The sequence below is a fragment of the Dermacentor albipictus genome, chromosome 8 (assembly GCF_038994185.2).
Source record: "Dermacentor albipictus isolate Rhodes 1998 colony chromosome 8, USDA_Dalb.pri_finalv2, whole genome shotgun sequence".
Lineage (NCBI taxonomy): Eukaryota > Metazoa > Arthropoda > Arachnida > Ixodida > Ixodidae > Dermacentor > Dermacentor albipictus.
Genome location: NC_091828.1, coordinates 34578395 through 34595324, shown reverse-complemented (window position 1 = coordinate 34595324; position 16930 = coordinate 34578395). Strand labels below are relative to the sequence as shown.

General features: G+C 46.1%; 1 protein-coding gene across 2 annotated transcripts in view; it reads right to left on the bottom strand.

Moving 5' to 3' along the window:
- LOC135901498 (fatty acid synthase-like) overlaps positions 1-16088 on the bottom strand; it is a 104237-nt gene extending 88149 nt beyond the window's left edge. The window contains exons 1-3 of one of the 2 annotated variants that reach the window (XM_070523253.1): positions 15969-16088; positions 7573-7773; positions 2838-2960 (exon numbers count right to left, since the gene is read on the bottom strand). In XM_070523253.1, coding sequence (XP_070379354.1) covers positions 2838-2960; positions 7573-7773; positions 15969-16074 — 430 coding nt within the window. In that variant the 5' untranslated portion in view covers positions 16075-16088. Of the gene's footprint in view, positions 1-2837; positions 2961-7572; positions 7774-10633; positions 11046-15968 lie in introns of those variants that run through there. The other variant, XM_070523254.1, reaches the window with a different exon arrangement.
- Positions 16089-16930: the final 842 nt, after the last annotated feature.

The window sequence follows — 16930 nt, the reverse complement described above, 5'->3', positions numbered from 1 at the left end:
GCGCGATCGCACATCTGGTTCTCGTTAGATCGCCGAGGCTCAGCAGTATGTAGCTTAGTCACTTTTTTAAAAGAAAGAAAACTTTCGAATGCGCGACGTGCTGAATCAGTATAATTCATGGCAAACTGGTTTATTTCCTAAAATTCTCATTCATGTCCTAAAAATTTTAGGTAACCATATTATTCGACATAGTTCCAGCGTGTCACGTTAGAGATGGCTAATTACTTCTCAAGCACTGCCATTACCATAATGCCGTAGCATTACATAGGTAAAGAAGCTTCAGAAATTTTGAGAATTGCCTACTAAAGCGTAAGCATTGTTTGGCTCGGCCGTGATTTTGTTTTTGCGTAGTTTTATTTACTTGCTTTTCCTAGCTTATGCACGTCTACCCAGGGCCTTCGCGGTGGCAAAGAATGTTTAGGCTTTAGTGGAAAATGGCCAGATTTTCACGCCGCATCCGGCCCTTTCAATGTCATCTTACCAGTTGAGCCGTAACGTCGAGCGCACCTCCATGGAGCAGAGCAGTTGAAACGGAACGCCAGCTGTCACAGTAGCACGTGAGGCTTTGCGTGAGGTGCATCACCGCGATGCCATGTCACCCTGGCTGTCGCTCTCGCAAGCCTGTGCTTTGCGCGCGTTCCTTGTCAACGCAAGCTCTCGCCTGTGTTCTGACTACGCCTCGGTAAGGCCCACTAAAAACGCGCCAAGCGTCCCAACGCGCTCGCTTGCCCGCGAGGTGTTCCAAACTCGAAGGACGCCCAGCAGCATTTAATTGCACGTTGTGCTACCCCAAAATCTTAAGTTGGCCCACATACAAACTTCATGTTGGCCCACCCCCTAAGCTAGCCCATTCCGAAATTTTGGTTCGGCCATCCTCAAACTTCAAGTGGGCCCACTCCCTAATTTAGGATGGCCCACCCGCTACTTTATGTTGACCCAACGCCAAATTTTACTTGGCCCATGCCCAGATTCCAAGTTGGCCCAAGTCAAAAATTTAAGTTGGCCAAGCCTTAGGTGTCAAGCTGGCCCCACACCCAAATTTTACTTGGCCCACTTCCAAATTTCAAGTTGACACAACCGCATATTTCTGATTGACCCAACGCCATAGTTAAGTTGGCCCACACCTACAATAAAGGCCCCTTTCATTTTCTCAGTTCTATGTATCACTATGGGTACTCTCAGGGTATTTTATTCTTAACGCGACAGCGTTAAGGAGCTCGTGTCGCAGAAAAGCCGGTGTCGTCGGCGTCGGCGTCAGCGGAGTTGGCTGTGAGCGAAAAATGGTGGAAGGCAAGTCATCAATAAGAACAACTTGCAAGATCGTCTGGGTAGGAATCGAACCAGGGTCTCTGAAGTGTGAGACGGAGACGCTACCACTCAGCCATGAGTTCAATGTTTCAAGAGGGATGGTTCAAAGAGGGACAAAAGAGCCTCTAGTGTATGTGGTGTTGCCTAAGAAACGTGCCGAAGAAAGTTATACTGCGGTGTATACCGGTAATTATGAACATGTAAATTACAGAAATCGCAGTTAAACGAGTACCGAAGTACGCTTCCACTACATTTCTTCCGCGCTTGGCGCACACGCAGTGCCATCTTGCGGCAAACACCGAAGACCCCCTCCTCGCAATCTACGGCGCTGCCCCGAGAGGTGGCATGCCACTCGCCCGCTTCTCCCTTTTGTCTCGTTTGAGCGCATCGGGGCCGTGCGGGGACCGGTGCGAGGATGCCCTAATACCCTTGCGTTTAATAAGCTTTCTCGCTCTCTCCCCTTTCAACTTCCAGCGTGCGTCACTCGAACCCTCGTGTTTAGGCGACGCGGCTCCTCTTTCCGCTCACAGCGCGATTCCTAGGTGCAGCGTCCGATGCGGGACGCTGGCGTGATCGCTGCGCGTCTGGTGAGAAAGCATCCCCTGCGATGTGTACCGTGCTGCTGGCGAAGAGTCATGCGTCTGCGTGGTGCTCCCAAGAGAGATAGAGGACGATCCCATCGAGGCGTCAGCCCCATGATCGCATCAGCCCCCTGACCACGACGTTTGGGTCGCGTAGATTGTTTCTCCCTTCGAGACACCGAGTTCTTTGGTTCGTTCCGCTTGCTCAGGCGCACGTTTCGTTGCAGCGCCGAACGCTCCATAGCTCGGCGCTCACCGCGTGATTGGAGGGTGCAAAGTCTGATGCGGGACGCCTCTTAGGTGATCACTGCGCTGTAGCGCAGTCTTACACCCCTTGGCAGGTGGATGGGAACGCGATCGCGTTCCACTCTTGAAGGGGAAGCTTAAGCGTCCTCCAATTTTTTCTTTAACTTGCTCCTTTTTGCTTGAAAGCGACCCATCATCTAGATTTACATTATCATAACGATTAAATGTCTTAGCAAATTACGCATTATTTCGTAGATAAAAGGCCTTGCACCTTTCGCGTTATAGGTCTGGGGAGCTGGCAAAAGAAGGCTTGCGCATTAAAACTGGCCACGGATTGAAAGCCAAGTTAGTTATTTGCAATGGTGGTTGGTTTTAAGGCTGTGTTAAAGGTGTGAGCAGGCCCGTACGGATGTCAGTGCACTATAGGGGTCTGAAGAGCTGCCATACAAAAAATTAAAGAAGAGTTGGCCTTTATCCAAGTGGAAATGTAATCTATCTTCCGCAACGCAGCCGTCGCTCTAAGGGTCATGGATATGGTGTTCACCTCACGGGACAGGAGAAGAGGCAGCTGAGTACCGTGACGTAGACAGGCACGTGAAAGAAGAAGCGGTGGTGCTGGCGCATGCGCTGCATGGCGCTACGCACTCGAACACAATTATTTTCACGCACACTGTCTTCGGCGCCCATAGAAGCAAACCTCACCTTGAACCTTGTAGCCGTCTGCGTTGGCCTTCGCGTTAACCAACCTGGCGTAGATCCTGCGTGCTTCGGAACCCCGCTGAAGGAATATGGTTCCTACGGCTTCACTCCGCACGTAACCGTCCGCTGCGCAAAAAGATATGCATGGTTTTTAGACGATGTGTTTACAACCGAACGGCTTGTCTATGTTAGTGCAAATATTTCTAGTGAATGAAGGTACTGGAGCAAAAGGAGGAAAGCACTTGCCGTAACGTGCTGAGCCAGTGATCGCCGCACGAGTAGGCTTGTATAGCAATGAACGGCTGAACCAGGTGACATGTTTCGCCCACCATTTCGCGTAAATTAAGCGAAGTGCTTCGACGCTCGTTCACGCGTTTGACATTGGATTGGATTTTCCGCAAAAGTAGAAAAAAATGGTCTTATGGCAAGCGCTTCAAAACTCTCCCACTAGTCACTTTCTTATGCGGGGCCCACACCATTTATTCTGCCAGTCTAAAACGATTCCTCAATTTCTATTTCGATGGGAAGCACCAAATGGCTCAAAGAGCGAACAAGGTGGCGTTTGCAGTCTGCAACAGCGAAACGGCGTCCAAATTCCCATTGGCTGTGACTCCACGTCTCGAGCACGCCTCGACGGAGCAGATCGGGCGAAAGGGAACACCAGCTGCCCCAGCAGCACGCTAGGTGTGGTGTGATGGGGAGGGCACCACCGCGACGCCGCGTCATCGCCGCTCTCGCTTACGGAAGCCTGCGCGCAGTCTTTACCTCTTTTCTCACCTCCGCAGGTTTAGTTCCCGCGCGCACGCCTGCGGGCCCCGGTGGCCGCTACTGCTTCCTCGGTCTCATCTCGCGTAGGACGTCGGTGGCATGCGGCGTTGGCACCGCAGGATGTGGCTGCTTGCTGGCTGGTACATTGCTCGCCGCGCAAAACTAGAACAACCACTCAGAAGCGTTCACTTGGACATTACTGCTTTCGCATTCACAACTTATCAGAATTGATCAGGTGCTCTCGGCTTTGTTTGCATTACTACGCACAAGATGGCAGAATTGGGGAATAGAGAACTTAAAAAAATGCAAGACATACCAAGCGGACGAGCTACTAACATTCCTAAATCTGTTGCGACAATCTCAAAAAAAAAAACAAGGCATTTAGGGGAAAAAAAAACGTCTCATATCTCCTACCGTCCCTCTAGCTACACTTGTAAATGCTTGTTCAACACTCTGTGCGGAATGAGAAGCAAGAGCGCCATTAATTGCTTTTACGACATGTCGCATACACACCTAAACTATTCTTGTCGAATGTGTGCTGACAACATATTGCCTAAAGGTTGTGAAACTTGCAAGCAAAAAAGGACGAGAAAAAAGGAGAGCTCTGCATGATAAGCGTCGGGGCGTTTGCGGACTGCATCTTTACGTTAGCGTGTCGGATGCAGTTTTTGGATTTCAGGTGCAGATTCCGCGTTTTTGTACAGAATAGCGCTATTTGTAAAATTAAGTATTTTCAAAGCGATTCTTACGCTATCTTTTTTATTGGTCTTGAGGATGCAAGGAATGTAATAAAACTGAGCGTTCTTGCAAATCTGTTTGATGAGCGGATGAAAATGCGGTACGGAACAACCAGTAAAGAGTTAAATCGCTACGCATATCCCACGTACTCTGGGACTATAAGTTAACGAGGAATGTCTGCCGCACAGTGTATGCGGGAGCGAATGCACAATGGTTCTCGTTCGTAAGTGTTGTCTGTCATGGCTCGGCCACCTTCCCTAACAACGTGATTGGCTGCCACGCGCCAATGAAAAACAGGTCTAGCCAAATGGCGTTTTGGCGAATACGGGTCCTGATAACGTGCTCCTGCGTTTTGGTTTCGGGGGGCCTTAGTTTAGCGTGGTTCCAAATTGCTCAAAAACCATCAGCATCAACATAATGAAGCATACAGCTCGATACACCCGTCCTGTTAACCACGATTGCGAAATGAGCCTCGGAACACCCTGCGTAGTAGAATACCGTATCACCCCGTCGCGTACAACGTACGACATACCAGCGCAACGTACACGAGGGAATTCTCACACAGGCGCGTGCAGCGTTGAAGTAGACGCATTATCGGGCTGCGTGCTTATGAGAAAGAGGGGAAGACGCTTCATGTGACTCTCAAGGAAGTGCCTACAGTTATACACGCCCCCAGTGTGCTGTTGAAGAAGTCGCAGCACCTTCTGTGCGGGAGAGAGGATGAGGGAAACGATGCTTTATGTCCCTCTACATATTGCCTTTGTCGGTCCGGTGGCAAGTGTGCGGTTGAGGGGGTGCTCCATTTGTGGCCGGCTTCGAAGCCATTTGACAGCTATGAAGACAGCTTCAAGTTAAATATTGTAGCACGTTTGCAATTAAATTATGCAGCTTGATGCCACCTCAGGTTGATAAAAACGATGAAAGAAGCTAGTAATACCTATAATTTACAGCTCGCTCATGCGAGCCCCCGCCCCCGCAGCTCCCGAAAGCAAAATCACAACGTGATTTATAGACGAAAAACAGAAGCTCAACTGCACATTCATGTGAGGAGGCAAAGTTTGCACCACGCTTCCTGATAGGCTTCTCAGTCGCCACCCTCTTTGGATACTCACAGGTAACCTGCATCGCACTTTAAGGTGGTAGGACACCGTGACAAGTAAATTTTTTTTGCACAAGATTGATTGTTTCTTTTATGTTTCTTACATTTGTACATACAAATCCATTAAGCATCACATTGAAAAACGATATCTTCCAACTCACATTAGTTTGCGATTTACAGTGAGTTTTCCAACCCATACCTTCGTAATGCGAAACCGTAAATCAGTACTAGTTTCTATATATAGATATTATTGAGAATGCTTTTTCTCATTTTATGATGTCACCGAGCAGCCATCTAACCAAAGGAGACTCTAAAGCGTCTCATGGGGGTTCCCAGCTATCAAGCTGGTGGATTTTAGGCCTCTGCGTTGTTTTGACATCTTTCACAGAGTTGAAAGATCCGTTTAGGTTTTCTTCAAAACAAGACTTTCCTCCACATCATGTTACGCAAGCTTTGATAAGCTTTTGAAATGAATATCTTGATATGAAAATATGCGCACTCATTTCTCACGTAGAGGTAGGCGCATGAAAGTAAAAAAAAAAGAAATTCATGCAATATTTCTTTATTTACAGCTCATTTTGCCAATAAATTTGGTCCAAATTGGCAACGTTTTCGACTTTGTTTAGTTTTTCGAGCATTCCTTCATTAATATTTAACACATCGCATTTTTCTAATTCATTGCATACGTCCCACACTGAGCTACATAAATACCAAAGCTTCGTTCAATTCAGCAATTCATTAGTTACTTATAGGTGCTGGCGCCACTAGCTCTTTTAACACATATTATGACAAAAATTGCCGGTCAAAAAATAAAATGAGCCATTTTCTGAAATTTAATAGTTGATTGGGTATTTAACACATGCTTATTGAGGAGAAAATAGTTATATCAATCCTGGCTGCTGATTTAAAGGAAAGTTTTGTGTGTGGCCTGCCACCTGAATTCGATGCTGTCTTCTTTGCCAGCTTTTTCATAATCGGACATCGTAGTAGCCACCATAATTTTTTACCTCTAATCGCGCCTTCACTTCGTCATACTTAAGGAAGGGAATTGCGCTAAAAAAGACACGGACGAGTAAGGACATGGACGGGCGCAAACTCGCGACTGATTTTATTCAGAAGGAACACAAATATATATACCTAGATTCTTATTGCCTACTCATTGCCTAAGCGCAGATGCCAAGAACGTTTTTTCTTTCTTATACAAATTTATCCTGGAATCGCTTACACAATCATCACCTGACTTATCAATGTAAAAAGCTTCTGCGAGTTCACGTGCTACCTGGTTACGACTGCGCCTTAAGATTTTGGTTCTAGCCAGCAAAGGCTGGCATGCTTTATCAGGCGTAGCCAAAGGGCATGCGCCGCAATGTAAGGGCAAATTTGACCCTTTTTCGTTAACCATAGAGAGCTTGTGTTCCCTTAGTCGTTCATTTACCGTCTTAGAATGAGCGGACTCAAAAGGCAACAGGTCTTTCCGGGCTCGTGGTGAGTACATCCAACACGTGTGATCTGGTGTTAAAGTGATGTTAATATCTAAAAACTGCAATCTATCTTGTTCAGGTAATTCGTGGGTGAAGGTTAGACCCCTCCCGTGTCGTTTAAAGACAGATAAGGTCTCTTGCACGGTAACCGTGTGTGTCAAACCGGGTTGCTTCTTAAACATCACCAAATAATCGTCCACGTATCTAAAAACCTTAAGAACCATCTTGTCGTCCAAATAACACACCAGATCACGATCAATGCTGGCCAGGAAAATGTTAGCCAGTACAGTACTTCGTCATAATTGGAATGATTCTTAACATTACCGCTGTCAGTTTCACTGTCTATCTAGCCGCCCACAGCGAATTTCCGAACAGATTCCAAAGCCACCGCGATGCCTAACAACGAATAATGTCACTCCCGCAGCGAGCCCCATAAAATCCGCGGACGTAGTTCTCCCGTGGGCCAGGTCTCAAGTATGATGAAGGATAATAGGCTCGAAGAGTCCCGAGTGGCGCCACCTGCCGCCCCTGTTTATTTACAGAAAGAAGCCGCGAACAACCGTGCCACGCGCTCTCATTTGCTGCGCTACCTATTTCTTTCCATATGGGCAAGCAATCCTGTAGAATGACTAGATAGCTATCAAAAGTTTACCTTTCTCGTCGAACGACTTGCTCCTTCCGTCGTCCGACAGCAGGCCGAAGCGGTACAAGGTCAGCGTTGTGAGCGGATTGAGCAAGATACTGCAGCCTCCCACGATGGCGGCCTCGCAGTCACCCGCGCGAAGAGACTGGAGCGCTAAGCTCAATGCTGTCATGGTCGAGGAGGATGCCGAGTCCACAGTAAAGCTTGGCCCTGATTTGGGAACAGAGAGTAAGTTTCATCAAATCACCAGCCTTTGGTGACTTCTTAGGTTGGGAACTCACACACTTTTGCTAAAATCCGAACAAGAGCAAAGTTCACGGGAATAAAACGGCTTTAAGTGGTCGAAGCGGAGATGTCTCCCCAGACGTGAACCAATCTTTCTTTTTTCAAGCAGACTTGTCTTTGTTATATGATGAAATTTTCAAACGCAGTCGACAAGGTGACTTGTCATGTAGTCCCATGAAGATTACTTGTCCTCTTCTCGTTAGCTCCAGCCTGACACATCCTTTGTTGGATAGATATTGATGGATAAGACGGCAGCTCTTTCCTGGCTTGTCTCAATGATTACAATGAAGGCGCTAAAAAAAAGAAACAACGGATGAAGGAAGGCGAGACACGGGAATGCCAGGGCTCAGTTTTCTCAATTCCCGGAATTTTACGCCGAACTCCGGTAATATTCAAATATGCATATTGCGTGTTTCTTGTGGACGATGCACACGGGCGCCAAGATGAAGACGACAAACGCTCTCTGGCTCTCGAGCTTTCGGCTGAACTGGCCATCGCTGCAGTTATCCTTTGTAAATATACCTTTTGAATAGCCTCCTGTTATTAATTGTTCGTTCGCGTAACAATATTGGGAAAAGTAATCCACCTGTATGCAACAGATTACGCTGACGCGATCACAACGCCGACAATGGCATAGTAATAGTGGCGAGGAACACGGTGGCGATAAATTAATAAGGGCACTGTGATTTGAGTGACATCAAATGCAAATAATAGCCTCCTTTGCGCGTGTAAGACATTCATTGACTGCTGCACAGATAGCCGAGCTGCGAATGATGGCTATATCGCCATTCCAGGGTGCTCCTACGAAGAATGCTGAGTATGCAGTGCGGTTACGACACCGCCAAGATTCAATGCAGAAGGCTCTCAAGGTGAACACCTCGTTCCCTTCAATAGTGACTTCTGAGGGAAACAACAGCTGTGCTAGTTGGTTTTGACGGAATGCATCTTTCGCAGCACGAAATACATGTTACTAGATAAAGGTACAGCACAGACAAACCTCTATACTAACAAAAATTGTTTCCTGGAAGAGGCGGCTTCGCGTTTGCATTTGATTCATGATGAAATTCCTTCGGGAGTTGTGCAAGTATAGACAAGCATTGTGCAACTTGCTCATCTCCGCGCCGCCCAGTGTCATTCTCCATGTTATGAAACTTTATCCGAGCAATATAAGCCCTTATCAAGCATTATCGGTTGGTATTAACCGTATCAGACTCAACCAGAGCGTTTTCAACCCTTTACACTAGGCATCAACCTTATCACAGTCAATCCGATCCTTATCGCCACTTATTTGTCCTTTTAAATCTTATCAAACATGATCCGACTCTTATCAACTCTTATCGGTTGTTATCAACCCTGCTGGACTTGAACCGACCCGTATCTACGTCTATAAACGTTATCATATTTCATCCGGCTATTGTAAGCCCTTATCGCTCTTTAGCACCTTATCCATGTGTTGATGCAAAGATTTACGAAAAGTTCTTGCTTCGTTACCGTATCCAAGTACAAATGACAGGATGCTCTTAGACAAAGTTTCACTAGTAACCACCTCTCTTAACATATTTCACTCCCATGATCATTCCTGCGGTACTCGATCATGAGCATGTCACACAAGTCTGCGAAGCACGAAGCAATGAGGACGATTAACAACCACGATTACATGAAGACGATTGAGTGACGACAATGTAATGGCGGCGCTGGAATGACCCCGATCGCTTGGCGACGCTGGTATGACCACTCTGGACACACGATGTTAAAATGACCACTGTGGAACGGGAGCAGCAGCATCAGGAGAACTGCACGATGACGACGACGGCTTGACTTATTGACTTGACATTATTACGACGACAGCTTGACTACCATGGCATGATTACGCTGGAGTGACCATGACAGTGTGACGACAACTTGATGCCAATGCTGAAATGAAGCCGATGGTACGACGACGATTGAATGGAGACAGTGGCGGGACGATCGCATGGCGAAAATGTGACGAGTCTGGTAAAATGATTACAATGGTATGACGATGCTTTAGTGACGACGGCGTGTTGAAGTTGGCATGACGTCAGTTGGATGACGAATCCAGGAAAACGATGCCGGAATGAGGACGACGGTATCACCACAGGGGCATGACGACAATACAAAAACAATACAGGTATCAATCACTACGACACATTCACGATGACGTATTGACCACGGCGGCACGACGGTGTCTTTGTGACGTTGAAGCAATGAAGACGATGGAATGAGTACGAAGGTGGAACACAGACGGTATGACGACGATAACTCAAAGATGGCGGATTGGTGGCGACGGTTCGATGACGCATTGATGGCGATAGATGGCGGAAGAATGACGATGACATGGCAGCGAAGAAATGACTATAATGGTATGAATGCAATGAAATGACGACGACGGCAAAGCATCGATGGCGTCTTGACGTTGGAGCTCCCTCCGCACTTACGTACATCAGCTGCCGGCGCGGTGCGCCTCAATTCGTACAATATGCTGTGTTCGTTTGAACTTCGCCCAGCGCCAGCTAGTGGTTCAAGACTGTAGCCATCAGACAGCCGGGATGACAATGGCCCAAGGTCGACGGCATGATGACAAAGCAGCGACGACAGTACGATCACGATGACTGCATGTCGGCGCGGCGTGACAAGGGTGGCGTGATGACAATGTGGTGGCAATGCTGGAATTACAACGACGCAATGACAACTGAGCAATGACGACGAGAGCGTTACGACAAATGTATGAAATGGGGCACGACACCGCATGCAACACCATGCTCACCCCACGTCTATTTCTGCAGATGCTCATGTGCTGCCTATCGCCTGGTTCGTGCTCTTCCCTTGAGCTTCTGCCACAGCCCAGCACCCTGTGCCTTCACGAGGCAGGCGACTGCATCGTTGAATGGCCTACGGACCCGCCGACACCCCCGGAAATCCCAGACCCAGCCCGGATTCTTCTCCTGGCCTGGCAACCCCTATCATCGATTACGTCACCGGTCACGCATTCCGAGCACAGGCTACTTAAGGCGCAGCAACGAATCGACCACTTGGGGCACGACACCGCATGCAACACCATGCTCACCCCACGTCTATTTCTGCAGGTTAGTTACCTCCGCTACTCAGCCGAGTACCGGAGTGACAACCGTTATCTTGTTGCGGTGTCGTGCCCCTACGACCCCGATTGGGGCCGCGCTATTCGCATGTGTACGGATGCTGTTGCCTTCAATTTGCTATACTACCTGCTATTGATTCTTTCCGGTGACATAGAGCTGAACCCCGGTCCTACCAAAGAAATTCAAGCTGTCATAACTAAACTCAGAGAATGCCAAGATACTATGCGGACCGAACTTAATGACCTGAAAACCGCTCAGTTAGCACAGGACAAAATGCTCACAGAAATTAGCAACCGGCTAGCCGCACTGGAAATCGCAAACTCGAAAACCAATCCCGATCCAGCTGCCCACGAGGCAATTCAAATTAAGCGTGACATCGCGGTTCTGAAAGCGTCTAGCAACGACACTAACAATCGAATGCGCAGGAACAATCTTCTATTTCTTGGTTTCGATGACACAGAAAAAGAAACTTGGCAAGAGTGTGAAAAAAAGATCCTAAAACTTTGCGCTGACACTTTGAAACTGCAATTGGACGGAAACGCCATTGAACGTGCGCACCGCCTAGGCAAATATGGTAACGAAAAGAAGAGACCAATTATTGTAAAGCTAAATCACTACAAGACTAAAGAAAACATTCTTGCTTGCGGCCGCCAACTGAAAGGAACGGACTACGCTATCAGAGAAGATTTCGCTCCCTCTACTCGCCACGCGCGCTCCAAATTAATCCAGTTCATACGCCCTCAAAATTGTGCGTTTAAGCTTTCTGTTGACAAACTTTACGTAGGCAATAAGTCATATTTTTATGACACTGCAACCGATGCTGTCCTAGAATGCGCAAAACCCCCTGCATTAGTACCTTCCGCACATCCGTCGCGTGACAAGGCTGATACGTACACCGAATGACACAAACTAAACAACACAGGTCGTTCAAGCAACCGTTCATCTTTGTCAGTAAATGTAAACATTGGGTTCACAAACATCAGAAGTGTAATTCCGAAACGTGAACAGCTACACGGTTTTATCACAGACATCGACGCAGACCTAATTCTTCTCACGGAGACATGGTTGACTGACAACATCAAAGATTGTGAAGTTTTCCCCTTAAATCAGAATTTCACGCTATACCGGCATGACCGCAAGGAAAGGAGAGGAGGCGGCGTCCTTATAGCAGTGAACAACAACCTATCGTCCTCACTCATCTGCCATGATCCCAATTTAGAACTAACATGGGTATGTGTACATAATTCCTCGGTAAAATCAATATACGGCATTTGCTATAGACCACCAGACAGTCATCCGCTTTTTTGTGATCACCTTCGCAGTTCCCTTACAAACATAAAAGACAAATTCCCCGATGCGCCCATTTTTCTTTTCGGTGATTTTAACTACCCTCACATCAATTGGGCCCTCCTTTCAGTAACTAATCAATCGCCATTGAATGAATCCAAACAATTCCTAGACTTGGCGCTAGACTTCAACCTCCATCAAACAATAACCAGCCCCACTAGAGGCGATAACACAATTGATCTTTTACTCACCAGCTGCCCTGATGATATATCAAGTGTGACAATACTGCCCGGAATTAGCGACCACAACCTTCTTCATGTATCCCTTTCTATACCACTAAAAAGAAGATCACCTACGAAGAAATTAATCACCGACTATAATAGAGGAAACTTTCAGCTAATCAATCATGAACTCACTCACTTTTATGAACATTTCGAAAAGTCCTACGCAACCCGTTCTGTAAATGCTAATTGGGAGCTCTATAAAAACACATTGCTAAGCTTAAAAAACAAATATGTCCCTACAATAATTATTAAGTCCGACTCAAATAACCCATGGTTTAACAAACACTTGAAATCACTACTTAACCGGAAAAAACGCCTCTACAGAACCGCCAAGAGTAGAAATAGTCCAGAAGCATGGGAGCGACACCGCCTCTGTGAGACTGAATATATTAAAGCAATAAATGAGGCCAAGGACAAATTCTTCTCTGTTGACCTAATTACAATGCTTCGCTCAAACCCAAACAAATTCTGGCGTGTCATCTCCACGAAACAACAAACTAACGAAATAAATATCGTTGACTCAGATGACGAATTAATAAGCCCTACTAATTCCGCAGCAGCCCTAAATGAGTTCTTCAAGTCGGTATTTCACGTTCCTAATCCCTGCACTATGGAACCTTTACCTAGCTTCTCGGCAAAAACAATGCCTGAAGTGCAACTAAACCCAGATGGCATATCTAATCTAATTCGCTCTCTTAAAATATCATCCTCAGCTGGCTGCGACGACATAAACAGCAAATTACTTAAAAGTACTATAACTCTTTCTACAAAATTTTTGTACCTTATATTCAAACAATCTTTAAACACAGGAAACGTTCCCGACGATTGGAAAAAAGCGAAGGTAATTCCCATTTTTAAAGCAGGAAGGCGCGATAACCCTACTAATTACCGTCCGATCTCTCTAACCAGTGTCCCATCTAAGCTCCTTGAGCACATTATAGCATCTAACCTAATGGATTACCTAGAATCAATCAATTTTTTTTACCCTTTACAACACGGTTTTCGTAAATGTTTGTCTTGCGAAACTCAACTTGCCGAATTTACCCACGACCTACTACTACACATGGACGATCACCTTCAAATAGATGCAATTTTTCTAGATTTTTCTAAGGCCTTTGACCACGTGTCTCACAACCATCTCCTTGCAAAGTTATCCTCTCTCGGTATCCGCCCCGAGATTATCAAATGGATTGAAAATTTTTTAACAGGACGCGTTCAGTTTACGTATGCTAACAATTTTCAGTCAACCCTTACCAGTGTAACTTCCGGGGTTCCCCAAGGCGCAGGTTTATCTCCTCTATTGTTTTTGATTTACATAAATGACCTTCCCACTAACATATCAACGAAGCTGCGGCTTTTCGCAGACGATTGCGTTCTTTATAACCCCCTTCATACATCTAACGACAAAATCGCCCTACAGCACGACCTTGATACTATCGCTTCTTGGTGCGAAAAATGGCACATGCCTCTTAACCTCACTAAATGCAAGGTAATATCTTTCACGCGCAAACACACCACCGTACACCACACTTATCGCATTAACTCTGTTCCTATTGATCACACGTGTACTTACAAATATCTAGGAGTTCATATGACGCCATCACTTTCATGGGTGAAACATATCCAAACAATTCGCTGCGAAGCTTCACGCACACTAGGGTATTTACGACGTAACCTAAAATCTGCATCGTCTGAAATAAAAAAAACTAGCATATTAAACGTATGTGCGACCCAAACTTGAGTACGCATCATCTATCTGGCATCCCTCACAAGCTTATCTCGCCGATGACTTAGAAGCCATACAAAACCGCGCTGCTCGCTTCATTACGTCACAATATTCTAGACATATCAGCGTAACCACCTTAAAACAAACTTTGTCTCTCCCATTGCTTGCTTCACGGCGCGTAACTTCTCGTCTTTGCCTTCTTCACACTTTCTTTTATTTCACCCATTCAGGACACGCCCTCTTAAAACGCCCGTTTAGAACATCATCCCGTTTATCTCATAGTCGCCCCTTGGCGGCGATAAAGTGCCGGACGGCGGCGATGAGCAGCTCATTCTTCCCCCATGCCATAACACTTTGGAACGCACTCCCGGATCACATTGTTTCGTGCAGTGATCGCAAAACATTCCGCGAAAAACTAAACGATTTTGATAATGCCAACATAACCACATGAATACCACTTCTATTTATTTATCGCCTTGTTGTTATTGTGTATATGTTCCGCCTTCTTCTTTTTTGAAATTTTCTTTTTATGTACCTATTACAACTAATGTGCACTTTATTATGTAACTTTTTTATGAAGCTGTTTTACTTTGATGCACGCCCCCCCTTATGTAATGCCTTCGGGCCCTTAAGGTTGAATAAATGAAATGAAATGAAATAATGGAAATGGAATGGCGATACTGTGATTACGACGACAGAAAGACGACAATGAAACGAGCAAGACGACATGGTGACGCAGGAATGACCATTAGTAGTGGTGTATACCAATGCCATCTAATGTGGGAGCCATTCGCATTCGCAAGAGAGCAGTTGCGGAAAAGCCGAAGAAGCAGGCATTGACAGGTTCGTTTTAATATCGTTCGCAGGGGGGATAATGGTTAGCAATGTTTAGCTTTGTATTTTTGCTAGCTACCGGGATATCTATATAATTGGAAACGACTGGCCTGCAAGAAGAGCTGTCTACTGCCGTCTATTGTCTACTTAGTCTATTTAGTCTATTGTACACTTCTCTTCTATGGCTACGGGAACACTCATGGATCGTTGTTCGTTGTTTACTTTTAAACACCGAAGTTACGCGGCTTTTTTTCCTGCCTGGAAAAAAAATCATGTCACCCCATGCTAGTGTCGTTCATTTAACCCTATTTTATTATTACGAGGTCACTGACGCTTTTCTACTGGCAATTTTCCGTTCGATCACATTGATTAAACAAGATGTTCAGTTAGTCGCTAGCTCATTGGCTAGCTCCCTCCCTCCCTCTCTTCCTCCCTTTATCACTCACTCACTCACTCACTCACTCACTCACTCACTCACTCACTCACTCACTCACTCACTCACTCACTCACTCACTCACTCACTCACTCACTCACTCACTCACTCACTCACTCACTCACTCACTCACTCACTCACTCACTCACTCACTCACTCACTCACTCACTCACTCTCTCACTCACTCACTCATTCACTCACTCATTCACTCGCTCACTCGCTCATTCACTCCCTCGCTCACTCACTCACACGACCGATCGACTGGTTGATCGACCACTCAATCAATCAAATATGTAATAAATAAATAAATAAATAAGTAAGTATTTATATGAATTATATATTATACAGTACATAAACGAGGTATTAAATGAATATATAAATAAAGTTCACGCCAGCCGAAGAAATGAAGCTGCTCTGGGCATTTCACAGCGGTACTATACCGTTGAAGTCGAAGCAGTAGGAGACTCGATTCGAGAACATGTGCAGCGACGCCCCGGTGGAGATGTAGCCGTCGATCGTGCCCGCGTTGCAACCGAGCAATGTCATCGTCTCGGAGAGTGCGCAGCCGACAAAGACGCCTATATTGCGTCCTCGCAGCGTCGCCGGGTCGTAGCCAGCGTCCACGATGGCTTCGTACGTGCTCTCTAAAATAATGCGCAGCATAGGGTCCATCAGCTGCACTTGCTTAGGCGGCACCCTGAAGAAGGTTGCGTCGAACCGAGACAAGTCTTTGATTGTGCCCATCCTATCGGGCAGTCCGAGAAAACCTGTAAACGGTAAGTTGCACGCATTACAAAAACAAGCTTCTTTGGTTTACGTTACGTTCGACTAGGTAATTTATTATATAGGTAGTCACAAAAATGCCTCCTGCTCAGCTACCTAAGCAGAGCAGGTTGTAAATGAATCAATGGAAAAATATTGTAAACGTAGAAGTCGTGGAACATATTGTAACATTTTAATGTTTCTTGGCACATGGTTCTAGGTTTCAAGACTATTGGGAAAAGTAATTTCTAATACAATCTTATCGGTAGAAATGTACGGGCGTACAACATTTGGACGCCTTAAGCGCAGATGCTCGGGACGTAGAAAATCAATATATACAGTGCTCCAAACGTACTGTTTGGTATAAATGCGGGAAAAATGTTAACCTTAGCATCTGTTGTGGCTTCTGCAGTTCTTGCAATTGAAGTTTGATGAGCGATGTTGGCGAGAGAACCTAGCTCGATAAATCAATAAAATAAATTTGGCGGCTAGCTGCGGCTAGAGCGGTAGCTCTACTACTTCAGGAACAAAACCAGAAAGCACCTCGTTCCGTCAGGTTGACTTTCAAGCTCAGCCACGGTCACACTGCGACCTAGCCTGCCGCTACCGGCGGCTGCTGTGTGCGTCGCATGTGCGCCCA